General features: G+C 47.6%; 3 protein-coding genes across 3 annotated transcripts; 1 reads left to right on the top strand and 2 right to left on the bottom strand.

Annotated features, from left to right (window-relative positions):
• Window positions 1–963: 963 nt before the first annotated feature.
• On the bottom strand, window positions 964–9416 carry GLAREA_06566 (Thiolase-like protein; the record flags this gene model as incomplete). The annotated part of the gene is made up of 14 exons (XM_008080514.1): window positions 964–1806; window positions 1852–2172; window positions 2222–3993; window positions 4040–4128; window positions 4173–4234; window positions 4286–6905; window positions 6955–7114; window positions 7160–7811; window positions 7860–8016; window positions 8064–8160; window positions 8211–8547; window positions 8596–8864; window positions 8911–9055; window positions 9123–9416. 14 exons carry the CDS (start codon window positions 9414–9416, stop codon window positions 964–966), a joined length of 7818 nt encoding a protein of 2605 aa, XP_008078705.1.
• Window positions 9417–11819: 2403 nt separating this feature from the next.
• GLAREA_06565 (alpha/beta-Hydrolase) lies at window positions 11820–12754 on the top strand (the record flags this gene model as incomplete). The annotated part of the gene is made up of 3 exons (XM_008080513.1): window positions 11820–11861; window positions 11931–11949; window positions 12003–12754. The coding sequence occupies 3 exons, from the start codon at window positions 11820–11822 to the stop codon at window positions 12752–12754; spliced, it is 813 nt and encodes a 270-aa protein (XP_008078704.1).
• Window positions 12755–14684: 1930 nt separating this feature from the next.
• On the bottom strand, window positions 14685–16468 carry GLAREA_06564 (Alkaline phosphatase-like protein; the record flags this gene model as incomplete). The annotated part of the gene is made up of 2 exons (XM_008080512.1): window positions 14685–15813; window positions 15861–16468. The coding sequence occupies 2 exons, from the start codon at window positions 16466–16468 to the stop codon at window positions 14685–14687; spliced, it is 1737 nt and encodes a 578-aa protein (XP_008078703.1).
• Window positions 16469–18280: the final 1812 nt, after the last annotated feature.

Below are 18280 nucleotides of genomic sequence, written 5' to 3'. Positions count from 1 at the left end.
AAGTCCTTCTTTATAAGTAGTATTCAGGACTTGTCCACCCAATCGCCGTAGCATTCATTGAAAACATGAAATCTATCAATTCTCCTGGCCTCGCGGCCAAAAGAGATGACTCTTCCCGTTCTCATGGGGGGTTATAGCTGCTTGCTTTAATTTGATAAAGGTCGGCAAAACCATCATACTTATATCTTTACAACTATCACAATATCTCAACTGTAAAATTACCTGCTTCGAGGTGCTAAAAGCATAAACCACCACTCGACGATTACTGTGTACCGTACTATTTGTACCATCTGTAAAAGTATTCAACCGAATCAATTTGCTATCACTGCCTTATTTTACTTAGACCGTGTTTACAGTTTTATATTTCAGTTGTCATGAAAGTGGGTAAAGGGTAGGCGTGTCTCTGTCGCTGATCTAGCCTAGCACAGAATGGGGCATTTGGGTTAAGTGACAAGTGTCGAGGGGTCTACTCATAGTTCTGGGTTATTTGCTGTTTTAGAGCTGTGTTTGAGATGTGCTAAGTGATTAGATATCTACTAGTTTTTAATTGTAACTTAAGTTAATGGAATTAAGGGTCAGTTCTACCGTTTCTGCGAGAAGCACGTTAAGTTATCTTAAAATTCCCACTAAACTTTGCTTACCTCATAAATATAATTACAGAAGCACGATTTCCTATCATTATCTCAAACTTCGAAAGACACAGTTTGTTAATTCAATTTATTTCATAATTCATCTATCTAGTAAAGTCTAGAAGCCAACCACCCAGCCATAATCCGTTTCCATTGCGATCCATAAAGTCGTTAGTAAAAGCAAAATCCCTGCCTGCAATTTATGACTCCAAATCCGCCATCCCATTCCACCTGAACTCCTCTGATAAGGAAAATGACCACCACCATCCACCAACGAAAGAAACAACCCCACCACCACCTCACTCCCCCACCGCAACACCAAAGAAAAAGAAATCTACCAAGCACCCCTAAACCCACTCCTCCCCGCCCCCCTCTCACCCAACCCGCGCAGACTTCCCCCCACCCCACCCCCCAAAATCTCAAACACAGCAACCTCAGCCCTAACCTCCCTCTCAAACCAATTCCGCAGCTCAACAGCAACCAGACTATCGAGTCCGAACCCGTGAATCGGACGGTGTTCGTCCATCTCGCTTACAGGGATGCTTAGGATCTTGGAGAGACGTTTTGCGAGTTCGGAGGTTACGATGGCGGAGGCTTCCGACAGGGAGGTGACGGAGGTGAAGGCGGTGGCGAAGGAGAAGTGCGTGGAGGAGGTGGAGGAGGTGGGGGAGAGGGTTAGGGAGGGGATGGTGTGGAGGTGTGTGAAGAGGGGGCGGGTGAGCCAGGTTGGAATTTCGATGCCTGATGCTGTGAGGTCGGCGGGGGGTTTAAGTGCCGTGATGATTTGGCTTGGTTGTTGGATGTGTGGATTGCAGCAGGTGTCTAGGATGCCGAACATTTGATTCAATGACACAGCAGTCAACGTTCCCACGCTTTCAAAACGCCTCATTATTTCTGCGTTTTCAGCTACAAATCCCTCCTCAAGCATGGGTCCTAGATCGATGGATGTTGCTGCAAGGCCTTGGGAGATCCGCAGGTGAGTGAGAGCGTCTAGGTAGGTGTTTGCAGCTGCGTAATTAGCTTGACCACCTTGACCTATGGTGCCGCAGACTGAGGAGAGGGAGATGAAGAATTTGAGGTTGCTAGGGAGAAGGGTGTGCAGGTTCCAGGCGCCGTGGACTTTGGGGGTGATACAGGTTGTCCAGTCGGTGTATGGCATTGTTTGGAAGACGGCATCCTGGTTTGTTAGTATATAAGAAGGAAGATCGGAGTTGGAACTTACCCTTAAAACCATAGCACCATGAATACAGCCTTGAAGTGGTGGCATTATTTTAACACAATCCTCAAGAATCTCCTTTAGTGCTGTCAAATTGGCGATATCACACTTTGGTGCCATGACCGTAACCCCCAGAGCCTCCATATCTTGCATGAAGGATTTGGCAGCAGCAGATGTTGCACCTGATCTTCCAAGAAGTAACAGATTTCTAGCACCGCGAGCAACCATCCATCTGGAGATACTTCGACCAAGACCACCAAGACCGCCGGTGATGAGGTAGGTTGCATCTCGGGTAAACTCGTACGCTGGTTTCGCCTTGATGAGAGCCTGCTATGGTTAGTAATCTAGATCATCAATCAAAAAGGGACAAGCTCACCTGAACTTCCGCCTCATCATCAACCTCAATCACAATCTTTCCAATATTCTTCCCACTCTGCATCAATCTCATCGCACCCTCCACGTTACCAATACCATAGGTGACCAGTGGATTAGCCGGTCGCAGCACTTTCTGCCCCATCAACTCCATCACAGGACCAAAACTCTTCTTGACAAGATCTGGACGTTGCTGTGTCATCAATGCAAGATCAATAGCGCTGAAAGTACGGTTCTCTTCGAATGGGGACATGGAAATCTTGTTATGGGATTGGATGTCTTTCTTTCCAATTTCAATGAAGCGACCGAATGGTGCGACGCATTCCCATGATGCTGCGAGTGATTCGCCGGATAACGAATTTAGGACAACATCTACACCACGTCCTTTTGTGAGCCGTTTAATACCTTGAGCGAAAGAAATGTCTCTGGAGAATAGAATTTGGTCGTCTGAAATACCATACGTATCCTTCAGATGTTGTTTCTTTTCTTCTGTTCCGACAGTGACATAGATAGTCGCACCTAGATGCTGGGCAATTTGAATCGCTGCTTGACCAGTTCCACCAGATGCAGCGTGGATGAGGATTGATTCCCCCTTTTGCAGCTGCGCAAGAATGACAAGACCATGATAGACAGTGACAAAAGTCGTCGGTACTGAAGCTGCTTCGACGAAAGACATGAATCCAGGAATTGGCGCAACGCATTCTTGTGGTGCTCGAACAAAAGTTTGATAGGTATTCAAGTATGCCACCGTGACACGGTCTCCTGGTTTGAAAGTTGTGCATTCAGAACCGACACGACTGACGATTCCAGAGCATTCGCAACCGAAGACTCCAGTATCTAATCTTCCCAAAGCAAGAAGACAATCTCTGAAATTGACACCGACGGCTTTGACTTGGATCTCAACCTCGGTAGGTCCCATTGGAATGGCATAAGTGTCATCTTCAATGAATTGAAGTGTATCGAGGAGTCCAGGAGCACCGATGCTGAGTTTCAAAGGTGGCGCTTTTCTCCACTCGATGGATTCAAGTTGACTTGGTGCACAGTATTGAGCGACTTGATTGTCCAGAACAGTGTCTTCGATAATACGAGGAATTTGAAGAAGTCCATCAACCTCGGTGTATTCTGATTCAAATGATTGGTGGTCAGAATTATGAAAGGACTTTCGGAAGACTGAAGCGATCTTGGAAGCATGTTCTGCCAATTCGGTTTCCAAGCATGCTTCACCAGATTCCAGGTGTAGCGTGACAATCGACAACGATCCTCGCTCGGTACTCAGAACTCGAGCAAGTCCAGTAGACATGCCAGAATTCGCTGTCTGAGGGGTACCACCACCCTCCGTCACCCAGAGTACTTCTTTGGCAGAATTTAGGATCTGCTGAAGATTTCCAAAGCTTTGTTCGCTCAGATTTGCCAGCAATGGTCGTTCTAATTCAGAAAGGAAGACTAAGGAGGGAAGTTCATGAGCAGGAATTGCAGCAACCTTTTCCAGCGACAAGACCTGGTAGTTGCTGCCTAGACCCTCTGATTGTAAGACTTTCGCTAGTCGCTGTTGATATCTCGAATCGCCGTCGGCGACAATGACTGTTGATGGTGTTGTGAGTGCCGGAGCTGCATCTCCATCCTCTGCCGTTGCGATAATGATGCTCCATTCGTGACAAACGTCGCTCTCATAATCTTTGAATACAATATCCGTCCCAGAAAAACCATGGACTTTGAGGAGTTCATCCCACTTATCAACCGTAACACTTGGGCCATTTTCGCGATACTCCTCAGAACCTGTCGACGTCAGATAACGAATTGAAGCATGATGGAGAGTACTTACCAAGCCACCACCCAGGAAGCAAACCAAAAGTAAAACCAACTCCATTTCTATCCGGTGTAGTAGGCTCAACCATAATTAATTTACCGCCACTGTTCGAGTTAGCTATATACTTCCTTTTCGAGTTATAACTTACGGTTTTAACGTCTTTCTAATATTTGACAATGTTCGATCAAGACTATTTGTAGCATGTAAAACCTAGAATCTCGTAAGCAATCGACATTCATTCAAGGGAGATGCAGATCTTACGTGCGCAGCAACAACAACATCATAACTCCCCACCTCAACTCCCTGCTTTTCAATATCATTCTCCACATCCAACACCAAGAAATTCAGATTTCGCGCCTCCCCAAAAAGCTCTTGAGCAGGTCCAAAAAAGCCCGCCGAGATGTCCGAGAAATCATAACGCCCATATTGCACGCTTTCCCCCTTTGTAAGATTGCCCAAGATGATTTCAGTCGTTGCACCCGTACCCGCGCCCACCTCTAAAAATTTCATGGTAGGATTCTTATGAGCAAGGAGATCTAGATATTTTGCGAATTTAGAAAAGCCTGTAGAGCGGACGTGTCCCATGTTGTAGAATTTGCGCATCAGATCATCTTTGAAAAACAGTGCTAGTGGATCTACCTCTCCACGCAGAATTGGGACAAGGTTTTCGCCAGTTCGAAGAATCAGTGCTTTTTGATGGTCGACTTGGGCAATGTCGTCGACATTAAGGTCAGTATCTTGAAAATCGCCTTGAGCGAGTTGTAAATGCATCCATGCAATGTACTTTTGGAAATGAGTCGGTATTTGATCCTGAGCAATTGGGTGTTTGACTAGTTCCTTCAATGCATCGGACATGTACCGAAGTTTGAGTTGATGTAATTGCTTGAAGTACTGTTCGGGATCAACCTCAACCTCCACCTGATCGCAGTAATCTGTGAGCTTGTCGGCGGCAATCAGCTCAATGTCAGGTTTCATATGAATCCCATAACACAACCTCTGCGATTCAGGCTCTTCTTGCGCAGAAGTGTCAGAATTGGAAATGGTAGTTGTTTCGAAACCCTCAAGCTTCAACAAAACCTTCTTCTGCGATTTGTCAAGAACACTGATATCAGCATCTGTACCTCGCATTCCTCTTGGAATAATCTTTGTCCACGTAGTTGCTGTGTCTTTATGCGAAGCATGAAGACCGGAGTTCGCCACCCACAGATTGCGGATTCTTGTTGGAATTCTAGTAGTCACAACTTTCTGTCCTCCTTCTGTTAATGCTGCCAAAGACATCTGTAGCATACCATCAAGTGTTGTTGGATGGATGACACATGGACGAGCTGGATCTTCTCGTTCCTCGATAGAAGCATGATTTAAAGCGACTTCTCCGATGGCTACACCATGTTTATCGACCTGCAGCTGCGTAATGGGCTTGAAAGCTGGTCCATACTGGTAACTCATACCATGAAGACCCTCATAAAGCTTGACACTATCAGTAGGCTCCCCGCAAAAGGCGGCTGCGTGCTGGTGGTGCTCTTGAATTGTTGCAAGCTCTTGTTTCAATTCCCGTCCATGGTCAACAACTTGTTCTTCCGTCTCGTAAATAACCTGGATACTACCTCTCGATGTTTCAATCCACTTCTCATCTTGGTAAATGTCAACTCTGAAATCTGACCATTGATTATCCTTATCCGAGGCATCTCTGAGAGGTCGCAAGGAGAATTGGGTCTCAATCTTGCCTGAAATAGGAATTGTTAGCGCAGTGTGAAATGTCGCATTTTTGATCTCAAAAGCTTTGATTGGTCGATCTTCAGCCATTTGTCGGGCAGCTTCGATAGCCATGATACACATTCCTGCAGCCGGGTATAAGATTGCACCGTTGATCTTGTGATCTTCAACCCATGGCAAGTCGCTACCACCAAGAAAGTGTCTCCATTTGCCTTCCAGAGGATTCCAATCCGAGACGGGAGTTCCAAGAAGGGGGTTATACCCATGTTTGCGGAATCGAAAGCTCTTACTCAGTCGACTCTCGAACCAGTAACTTTTTGAGTGATCAAATGGATACTCTGGTAGGTCAACGAGCAGCATGGGTTGAGAGATAGACTTTGTTGGTCGATTAATCTTTGCGATATCAACGGGATAACCTCTGCAATAAAGCTGACCCAAAGCCTCGAAGGTGGTATCCAGTGCGGATCGGCCTCGGACAAGTGCGGAATAGTATTTCATATCTTCAGCACGATTCACCTTCTGCAAAATCTCTCGGATAGGTCCCTGAAGGGCAGAATGAGGTCCTAATTCCAACAAGTCGTGAACCATGATGATCTTTCTATGACTGCCATCAAGCTTCTTGGTAACTGGTTCAGGCTTTTGGAGGCACATGGACTCAAGCGCCGGTGAGAACTTGACAGGAGATGTCATGTTGCGAACCCAGTAGTCTGGCTGCTGAAGTTCCGAATGCGTAGCACGTTGTCCAGTGACTGATGATACCATTGCTGACAGCTTTGGTACATAATCTCCAGGTTCAATCGTGCCAATGCTCGCACCATATTTCTCAGCCACTTCCAACATTTGAGCAGAATGGTAGGCAACCGTGACTTGCAACTTTCGAGCAAAGACTTTGTCTGCTTGAAGATTTGCCAAAAGTATGTCGATGTATTGTTCGTCGCCCGAAATGGTAACACCTCCAGGGCTGTTGATGCAACTGACTGTCAAACGGTACAAGTCCCCAGGAAGATCTTTGACTGTGTCGATGTATGGTTGAACGGCTGCCACAGATAGACCAACCGCCATCATGCGTCCCTTTGAACGCGACGTATTAGCAACTTCTGTCGCAAAGATTCCTCGGAAATACGCAATGCGCAGTGCTGACTCGCACGAAATGGCACCGACAGAATATCTAGAAAGCTGTTAGAAGTTGCGACGAAGTGCTTGGGGGAGGGACTCACGCAGCAGCAATTTCACCAGAAGAATGACCTACGACAGCAGTGGGCGAAACACCAAATGAACGTAAGAGATCTACCAATGTAATCTGAATTACAGTGCAGACCGGCTGACTCAACTCGGGCTCATTAATACGACTCTCGTCTTTCGACTTCATGAGTTCATCTACCATGTGTTAGCTTTTATCTGGCGCAGAGGTCTAGTACATACCTAGAAGAGACCAAGAGCAGCCCAAGCTGGTGAGATATTCTTCCATCCGCAATATATTTGCCTTGAAAGACTCAACTGACAGCAACTCCCTGCCCATTGCGTGCCACTGCGCGCCTTGTCCTGTGAACACAAAACCCAATTTCAGGTCTTGCAACCTCTGAACCGGTTTCGATATTTTCTCGCCAAAGCTGCGAAGATCCTCATCGCTATTCGCAACACAAAATGCATTTGTAACAAAGGAACTTCGTCTGGTATCTAAAGTATACGCTAAATCATCAAGGAACTGCTGCGTCTTTGGGGTATTAATCGCTTTCTGAAAATGCTGAGTATAATCTTCGGTTAATCTTTGAAGCGCTTGGGTATCTGGTGCTGAAAAAAGTAAAATCTTTGGAACGGGATTTGAATCATGTCGTGATGGTCGTAAAGTAGTGAGGGAATTTGTACCGATAAGACGAGAATTTATGCCATTCAATAAATAATCGCTGTGAGAAGTATCCGTGATGGTTCGGTGATTTCCGACAAGGTTTCTGCTTCGGAGAAAATTATACGCATCGTCAAGAATGACGTGGGAATTGGTTCCTCCAAAACCAAAAGAGTTGACAGAAGCTCTGCGAAGACCAGTACTTGGCCATGGTGTGGGTTCGCTTGGAAACTGTGTGTGTCAGGACGGTCGAAAGGGGCTCAAGCGAGGAATGCAAACCTTTAAACGCAAGAAGTCGGCATCAATCTTTGGGTTCAGATTTTTGAAAGCGGCAATCGGAGGAATAATGCCTTTCTCCAGAACCATGACGGTCTTGATCAGTCCGGCAATACCTGCAGCTCCTTCGAGATGTCCGATGTTCGCCTTGACCGAACCACTGTCTCGGTTAGCATGTATTCTAGAAAAATTGTACAACCAACTCACATGTACAATGGTTCATCTTTTGGACCAGAGTCTTGAAAGGCAGAACCGATAGCACCGGCTTCAATGGGATCGCCCATTGCGGTTCCCGTACCATGCGCTAGATTTCTGTCAGATCACCCTAGATGATATTGGGTCACCACCACGTACCTTCGAAAAATCGAGTGTCTTCCAAACCCAAGCCTGCACGTTCATAAGTCGACCGAATGAGTGCTGCCTGAGAATCTTGCGATGGTTGTGTGATACCAGGTGTGTGACCGTCTTGGTTACTCCCCGTATTCCGGATGATCGCTCGTATCGTATCATTGTTTGCGAGTGCATCACTGAGGCGCTTGACCACCACTACTCCGAAACCTTCTCCTCTCGAGTATCCATTTGCTCGGTCATCGAAACTGTAACACCGACTATCCGGAGACAAAAAGGTCATATTTGACAAGGAGATGCTGAGATCGGGAGCGTACATTAGGTTACAACCGGCAACCAAAGCCTAGACCCGTTGTCAGTCTTGCATTCTGTGTGACGGAAGAACACTAACCATGGACGTTGTGTGATTCCATAAACCCTGACACGCCAGATCTAGTGCAACAATACTGCTGGAGCACGCCGAGTCAAGCGTAACGCTAGTCCCTTTCAAGTCGAAAAACCAGTTGATACGGTTAGACAACATGGTAGCTGCTGTACCGGTCGCGGTGTATTTGTGAACCTGATCTGGATCTTTGGCCATTAAGTTTGCGTAGTCGGCGGTGAAGCATCCTGTGTGAACCGAGGTATCTGAGCCAACCAGAGCATCAATCGGAGATCCGGCTGCTGTTGTTAGCCAGGATTTTGATATGAAGAATGAGGGTTGTACCATTTTCAAGTGCCCGGTAAGCTACTTCTAGAAGGGTTCGTTGTTGAGGGTCCATGGCAGCCGCCTCGGCGGGCGTGATGGAGAAGAAGGGAGCATCGAAGGCGCCCAGGTCTCCCTTGACAAAGTGACCACCTCGCATGGAAATCTGTAGAGAAGTTGTCAGACGGGTATCCGGTTACACGAGTAAATGAACGATGGTGTAGGTGACGTACCGTGCCCAGTCTATCATTTTTTGGATCATTGAAACTATCAATGTTCAATCGATCTTTGGGGAACTCTGATGAGACATTTCGTCCATTGATGAGCATGTCCCAGAATGAATCGGCATCTGTCGCATCTTCCGGAAATTTGAGAGAGAAGCCCACGATGGCCAGTGGCTCGATCAGATCTAGCGTCGAAGGTTCCGGGAATTCATCATAGGCATCGCCGGCATGAGGAGAAGTGATGGCGGTATACACTCCGGTGGAGGGAGCATCCGAAGAGCTCGTCGTGCTACTGGGACCCATGGTTGCTGATCATGAGCAGAGTGGTGGTTGTAAGTTGAAAGCCACTAGTCGTGAGGACGATTGAAGCTGACTGGAACAGCATATATATCCGTCCATGTAGTGAGTGATGATTCAGGAAACAAACAAAACAAAAAAAGATTTCAATGCTCGCCGATCCGTGGGAACGCCAATCTATGAATCACGAGTCGAGCCCAAGTGAGGTGCAAGAGTGAATCTGAATCAAGACCTCAAGGTGTCGGGTCTTGGGTGGTGGCACACCTTCTGATGATATCTCCCAGTACCGCGAGCAAAAGTGAGGTTTGACAGCCGCCAGCTAACCCAACCCTAGGGCGAGGAATTTCAAAGGACCCAGCCTGTGCATGTGTAGTGCTCGACCCATACGGAGGACATCGCAGTCGGGATCCAGAACCTGGCCCGCCCACATCAAGGTGGTCCGCCCAGTTCCAGTGGTCTGGTAAGGCCAAATTGAAGGTGTCCATGAGCTCCCCTCGTTCCCGAAGAACAGTGGAGGATGTTCAATTTGGCGTCGGCCAGCATTCCACATTGGGCAAGTGACGTGGGCACCAACATGTGCGTGGAAGTACGTCCATAGAGAGCGGCTCACTCATGTACATGCGCATGTATTCCTTCATGTACCTGTATCTTGGGACAAGGACAGACGTCCGGGATGGAAGGGATATCTCCAGAAAGGCCGTGTGCGGTGCCGAACGTTGAAGCTGCCGATGGAGCGGGTGGACGAGCAGGGGGAGAATCTGATTCTGAGCACAGACATGTGATCTCCGTCGAATGGCGGGCCTCACCTTGTTGGTTGGATATGTGGGATTGTTGATATATAATATCAGACACCTCGGTTACATTTCTTCAATATCATCTCCGTTTCCATGGAAGAATCCTGATTCTGATCATCTCTCGCCATGCCTCGAAAAATCCAGCTGCATCGGAATACCAACATCCAACGCCCCGTGTACATCACCCACCAGCCCGCGTGGCAACCGCAGAGACAAATCACCGTTCCTCCTCAAACCCGCACCTTCGCACCGCCAACCGTGTAAATACATGCAGATAAATGAATCCATCTCAACGGCCCTACCGATAGGTTCCCAGCGGCTGTGGCAGGTGTCAGGACCGCGTGTGCAGCAGTGAGTTGTGTGCCTGCTGGTTGCATTGCATCCCTTCTACGCAGCAGCGGTAATGAGAAGTCTCTGGAATATTAATCCTGTTCCCAATCCAGACGCCGCTGGCGCATGTACGGATTATTCAGAAGAGTCGGCTGTTCTCTGCGGCTATACGGTAAGACCTGGGGTTGACATGATTCGTAATGGCCATTTCTGATTCTGACCACCGAGATCCGGTTGTATGGTCGTTGGTAGACGATGCTTCGAATCCGAGTTTGGGCTGCTCAACTCAACCTCCATCATAGCATTTCCATTATACATTCATCACCCTGCCTAACACCGCATATGTATCAGAAGGTATGGCAGGTATAACCTCAATTCTGCAGCACCCCTAGGTTCATTCGTCTCGCCTTTCCTCGAGTCGCATTCCTAAATGATACTTCACGTAGAACGAGTCGGCCCCTCTTCCCCTCGGCGTGCTCTGCATCCAGCAAATCAAACCCACCAATTCATCTCGCTATCAGACTCTGCGTTGTCCCAAGAGAGAACGTTCCAACGGATGTCGAGAGGTGCAGCTGGTGATGGTGCAGGTAATCGACAATCAAATCATGGTACGAATGAAAAGCTTCAATTGCGTCGGATTCCAACAAACACCAACAATGATAAATGATATCCTACGAATGACATCTCTCAATTCAGACAAGATCATCCGGTCTATAGCACGCGTGTTATGATTCCTGCACTGACATGCACACCACGACCCGGGGACCACAGCCGCAGCAAACGGACAATGTCGCAATCTCTAGCGGACCGTTCCTCTTGCGGCGTTTTGTACCGGAGACTCGGTCGGGATGCGAGGGGAGAAGGTTGAAAGACCTCAAGTGTGGCTCGAACCGTCCCGTACCAACTCAAGAAACGTCCATTGGTATCGTTACACGTGTCTCTTGACCTGCCATCACGGAGTCTACGGATTGAATCCTGGATGATTCACGATTTGAAGCTCAATTTCTAATCTCAAAGAAGAATGCGACAAGATACGGCCTGACATCGATACGAGAGCTGTGAATCGAATGAGATCAGATAATCTCGCCGATTAACCCCACGTCGACGTTGAATAATCCTTCTTCACCGGTCGAGGTCTTCACCGATCGTGTACTTGTTGCATTGGCATTTCATCTTCATCTTTCGACTTTTTACCCCTCCTTCTCTTCATCATTACCCATTACCCCTCCAAGAATATCTCTAGATCTCACTCACTCTTATCTTTACCCCACCATCACCGCTCAAAATGAAATTCCTCTGCCTCCATGGATATGGAACGAATAACAAGGTGAGTTAAACAATTGATCTTCTAAATCATTCTCAATTGCATCATAAGACCTGGCTGACAACAATTCAGGTCTTTGAAATGCAAACCGGTAATTGCTGACTCCCGCAATAAGAAAATATCACTATTCTGATCATTCGCCAGCTGCTCTACGGTACGAATTAGGTACCCACCACACCTTTGAATTTGTCGAAGGAACCGTTCCAGCACCCATGGATCCTGGTACGTACAGTCCTCAGCTTTCCACTCATGAAGCTTCCCCCACCACCCAGACGCCATTCCCCTCCACACCTGACTTTGAGGCCCACCCCTTTCTTACCACACCTCCACCACCCACACCAACGGCATTTAACAACAACCTCCATTTAATCACCACTAATTCATCTTCAGAACTCCAATCCCTTTTCTCCCCCTCTGAACAAGCATTCTCATATTTCGACACTTTTTCCACTCAATCCTGTCAAACCGCCCTCCAAAACCTCACCACCTACATCCAAGTCGAAGGACCTTTCGACGCCATCCTCGCCTTCTCCGCCGGCGCAACCCTCGCAGCAACCTACCTCGCTCAATCGCCAAACCATCCCTTCAAATGCGCCATCTTCCTCTCCGGTGTCTCCCCAATCGATCCTATCGTCTTGAAAACAGGCGTCTTTCGGAGTCTAGACCCTGAGACGGATGGCGAGATGATTGTCATTCCCACGGCCCATGTGTATGGGAAGAGAGATACGAAGTTTCCGGGTAGTAGTGCTATCCTAGAGAAACTATGTGTGGGAGAGAAGAAAGCGGTGTTGGTTCATGAGGGTGGCCACCCGATTCCGGGGAGTGCGAGTGAGCTTTCGGGGATGGTTAGGGTGGCGAGGAGAGCGATTCATTGGGGTGATTTGAAGGCTCGTTGAGACGATTCGAAGGTTGATGCTATTTCACCATTGAACTCTGAAAGTGTTGGCAACACTGGAACTGGCTGGTTTCAAACATTTATCCTTAGCATAGACTGGTTTCGGCGTTATGGCGTTTGAATGCTCGATGATTTTATTAGACATCCCGACGACGTAGATGGTCTCCATATCTCACACCTAAAACGATAGAAAAGATTTAAATTCTCAATTGACCACTTACCTAGCTTCATCCTCCAACAAATGCAGAGAACCAACTTCTAGCACCATCATCATCTCAACCCAACAACCTAACATCTTCACAAATGACCTTTATCTAAGTAACCAACCAACCAACATCCCCACAGTAATCTAACATCTAAAATCAAACGCACCTCCTCAATTCCCCAAATCCCCTCCACAATCCCCAAGAAATCTGCCCATGATCCAACATCAACATCCAACATCCAACATCCCACTTTCCAACACCACCCCTCCCCAAAACCAACACAGCTCTCCAACAGAACCCCAAACTATCGATTCCCAGCACCACGGTCCGCCCGTCTCCCTCGCACTTCGCCTCGCTCATGCATCCACGCATTTCTCATCACACATTCCTACTCGGTCTACATATCACATGAAATCTACCTACCTAGCTAGAATAGGTACAGGGAATCGACAATGTCACATTAACGGGCTCATACCACCTTAACCGGTGTATTGCATGCTATAGCGCGCGTAGAAGGTATAGTGCCAGCACATAGGTATTTACCGGGGAGGTCGGCGATTAGGTTGTCGGAATCCAGAGTCTAGTGGAGATGCAGTGGTGTTTGTTGCGCGTGATGGCAGGGGGTTGAGGCAGCGTGAAGTTGAATGGGTCATGGTGGGTAGATATTATATACTAGCGTTAATTGGTAATCCAGTTCATCTGTTCCTCGTATTGGGCGTGAACACAGTATTTATTACCAGTCAAAGATGGTCTCTCGTGACTGACAAGATTGGGGAGTGGTTAATCCACACACCTCAATTGTCAGATGTAGTTCCTACCCAACAACATGCTCGCTTGTTGTCGATGAATCAATTTCTCTTCGCGTCCTCCATGATCATGGGACGTTGCCAACGACTCGAGTATCGTCGATCGCCGTCCAAACAGCTACTTCATGTCCAGTAGTATGAGATTGGAACACCTTCACCTCCACATCCATAATCCATCAGCCTACTCTCCCCACAAGTTGGTTGTAGGATGTTGGAAAGCCGGGAAGTTGGGATTCGGCATTTAGGCTGTTACCGGTGTATCGGTAAGTAGAAAATCAATGTGGAAAGGCCGGTAAAAGGCCATCAGAAAGTGGACGTCTATTATAACCTGCTCTGTCTTCTTCTTCAGGTTTGAAACATTTCAGATCTATCAAAGACTCCGGAGTCTGCCTTTTGATAGCCATCATGGAATTCTGATTACCTCAGATTGGCGAGTAGAATGAACTCAGAAGATCGCGGACTAGGTATGAATGGAATTCAAGGAAAGACGAAGGCCAGCTCGAATCGTTTTCTCAGTCTTGATTCTCAGGTCTAAATACAATTTCTCGAAGTCTTCGCTTTTAACTTCCTGTAAATCCACCCGCTAATCCGATTCTCACCCCAAACCTCATCCATAATATAAATTCAGCGCTCATCTAATCACCCCACCAATCCACCACCAAATCCATAACCTATGAACATCAACGAAAAAGCCGGCCGTAATGCGTTATCATAAAACGAATGCTCCACTCGCCAACAAGTGGTAAAGAACAGTAAAGGAAAAGAATGCAAAAGACAATGAGACGCTAGATGCGCAGTACCAAACAAAAGCAGAAAACCCTCCGAATAATCGCCTATCCAGACGTCCTTTCATCAGACGGAAAATCGTGATTCGCCATAGCGGGGAATATTGAAAACAAAAGAGCGGTGTCGAGAAGAATCACTGTCCATAGGCTCCAGCTTGACCAGTAATGACGCCTCCCATGCCACCGGCTCCCATTCCACCCAATCCCGCATACATCTCTCGACCCTTTGCATCGACTGCAGGATATCTTGCTCGTAGCTCCAAATCATCGAGATGCATGTGAGAACGAATATACTTTTCCCGACCGTCGTCGTTCGGGTTATGATCCCAACTGGTAAATGCACCTTGTTTCAATGCGGACCACACCAATCGACGTTGCTTTTGAGAGATGAGTACATCGGAGGTTATCTTTTCCATATCCCATTTCGCCTTGGCTTCGGCGACAAAGTCGGATAAGATCTGGGACACTTCCGCAGTTATCAGTGGGTGCTTGGATGGAAGAGATGCTAGATTGACGATTTCTTTTGGATCGGTAGCAAGATTGTATAATTGATCAGGATCAGCTGGACACGTGATGTATTTCCAATCACCACGGCGGATCATCATCATTGGAGCGATGGTGCCTTCACCGCAATATTCAGCAAAGACGGTATCGGAACCACCGGATCTTTCTTCAAGATGTGGTAATAAGGAATTGCCATCCATTGGTAAGCCGTCCCACAATTTCGACTTGACAATGTCAACGAGGGTTGGTAAGATGTCAAGAGTAGAGACGTTGGAGGATACACGATGTGGCTTGAAGGTTGCAGGGTGATGAACAAGGAGTGGAACACGAACAGAAGCCTCAAAGTAAGACATCTTGTACCACAATCCTCGCTCGCCTAACATATCTCCGTGATCTCCGCTAAAGACAATGATGGTGTCTTGGTCAAGTCGACAATCTTTGAGAGTTTGAATCAACTTGCCAATGCAATCATCGACATAAGAAACAGCACCGAAGTATGCACGTCTGGCTCTCTTGATCTCGTCATGAGTAAATTTCTTGCCCCAGAGATCACAGACCCGAAGAAGACGTTGACTGTGGGAGTCTAGCTCCTCTTGAGGAATGTTGACATCTGGTAGTGGAATATCAACATCCTCATACATATCCCAGTACTTTTTCTCAATTGTGTATGGGTCGTGTGGGTGAGTAAGAGAGACAGTCATGCAGAAGGGACGAGTGTTGGCGCCTTTGCGGACGTGGTCGTACAGGAATTGCTTGGATCTGCTTCTATTAGTCATTGATTTACTCAGAATGGTCTGGTTGCTTACTTGTACATGACCTCCTCGTCGTAATCAAGTTGATTGCTTCGAACACAAGGTCCTGCTTGAAGAATCGAACTTGCATTGTGATACCATTCCAATCTGCGATCCGGTTCCTCCCAATTCACTGACCATCCATAGTCACCTGGATATATGTCGCTTGTCAATCTGCTCTCGTATCCATGCAACTGCTCTCCAATAAAGTGCATCTTTCCTGCCAGTGTAGTTTCATATCCAGCGGCTCGTAGATAGTGAGCATATGTTGGAATGCTTGGATCGATCGAAGAGGCATTGTCGTAGGAGCCAATCTTGGTAGGAAGCTGGCCTGACACCATGGACATTCGGGAAGGCGCACATAAAGGTGAAGGGCAATATGCTGAATCAAAAAGGACGGCATCTTTGGCTAGAGCATCGAGGTTTGGCGTCTTGATTACCGACGAAGGATTGTGCATCTTTAAAAGTGGCGCCGCGAGTTGATCTGCCATAATATACAAGATATTCGGCTTCTTCCCAGATGGACGGGCATATTGGGTAGGAGGCGATTGAGACAATCCAGAGGGAGGTGTTGCGAATTGAGTTCGTGGGGAGAGCGGTACTGAGTTCAAATCAGGAGCCATGATGAATGCTAAGCAGGCTTATTTCGGAATCAATGCAGACGTATCGCCTTCGCAGTAAAAGTGAGGTTATGGATGTAAACTGAATGTGATTCTCGTTGTCCAATCCGCGATCTCTGTAAACCTGGCGCGGGTATGGCGTGCTTGGGACAAAGAGGGTGTGAATGAAGTGGGCGAAAACCGTTGGTGGCTGCAGCAAACGTTTGCTTTTTCTTGTACCTTGATGAGGCTCAACGAGCTCGAAGAGGAAGCTGAGGAAGAGAAAATTGGAAGGTGAGTAGGAAAAAGCAAACGGAAGAAGGCGGGAGGCCACAGAAATATATATCGAGCGGTCAGACTGAAATGAAAGGCGGGGGTCAAACTTTCCGTATAATGGTTGATAGTATAAGCTGGCCTGATTCGGACTCCGTTCCAGGAATCGATGTTGTGATCCAGGAGAGCGTCTGGACAAGGTGTGATTGATCGTGGAAATTCGCAATCGCCTCTCTTTCTCGAGTGACACTTTACCCAAAGGGGCTGGACCCTTGATATTCTGCCGACATATTCGCTGACCGTGTGCCCGATGTGGAATGGTGGTGATGGTATCATTCCCCTGCTTCTGCTCGATTCCGCCTCTTTCTCCATTCTCCAGTCTCCTCCGAGCTCCAGGCGGTCTCTGCGGTCTCTGCTGGTCTCCGTTCGCAACACTTTTCCGTCTTTGATCTTTCTTATCGCACGACTCTTGGGAGCTGTGGTGTGGCAGCCGCACACGCCAGGCATCAATAATGTACCCAAACATTCGAATCTCTGGTAAACTGCTGGCCGTCGATGGAATCGCCTGAGATTCACACTCATATCGAGATATCATACAACCAGAGCTGAGTTCAAAATTTGTGGTGTTGCTGGTTGTCTGTGTCGAAATCTACGACTTGCGAATAGCTTCACCATTACCACGTTCGGGCAACAAATCCTCTGCACCAGGCATCTCTGCATCGATCACGGTCGACTTGATCGTGGCAACGACAGACACATGCTTCGTATGCACCCAGCCATGTGACGGCGACTGCATTCTATTGCCCATACCCAAAACCGCCAATGTGTCCTTCCGAGGGTAGCCACGCTCGTGTGACATCTTCGTGGCTTTCTATACTTGCAATCCGACCTTTGCGCCGTCAACGAGACATTCCGTAGCCTTGCAGAAAAGGTGCCACCAGCAGCCTCGAGCAAAACCATCAATATCCAGTGAGATACATGCATTTCGACTGGAATAGCCTCGCGACGACTGGCAAGCTCTTTCAAGCTCCTCATTTCCAGGGGAAATCGTCATGGTGGACTCTTCTGCTGCAAAAGCACCTCCTTCGTTGCATGCCACCAACCCGTCTCAGCCTAGTTGGGACGAGAAGCAGCAAACGTCATTTTAAAGCAATCGTATTGGCTCACCGTCAGCAGTTGGGCGTATTCCAGAAGTCGTGCCGAACAGGCGCAGAGACGGCACACGTGAGGTAAGAATTGGTTCGTCAGTGTCGATCCGGGGAAAGCAAGCATTCTTACTCCATGTTCAGATTCTTTGAAATCGATCATCGCGATTGCTCATGGTGAGCTGAGTCCGAAAACGTACATCTTCTTACAGCTCCAGATTACATCCTCACGCGATGGAAATCTTGTCCAATGGATCATTTACCCAGAAGTACATAAGCGCCCCACGTCCGGTTCCGGACTCATCGAAGCATTCAAGTTGGATGAATAATTCTCATTGGTGGCAAGGTGCAGGACCGATTGAAATGGCGGGAGAATCTTGTATCGCCGATATAAGGTCGTACCGATTTCGAGTGTACA

This window comes from Glarea lozoyensis (genome assembly GCF_000409485.1).
Source record: "Glarea lozoyensis ATCC 20868 chromosome Unknown GLAREA14, whole genome shotgun sequence".
NCBI lineage: Eukaryota > Fungi > Ascomycota > Leotiomycetes > Helotiales > Helotiaceae > Glarea > Glarea lozoyensis.
Note: the sequence above shows the minus strand (reverse complement) of the source record. Positions and strands in the feature narration are given on the sequence as shown.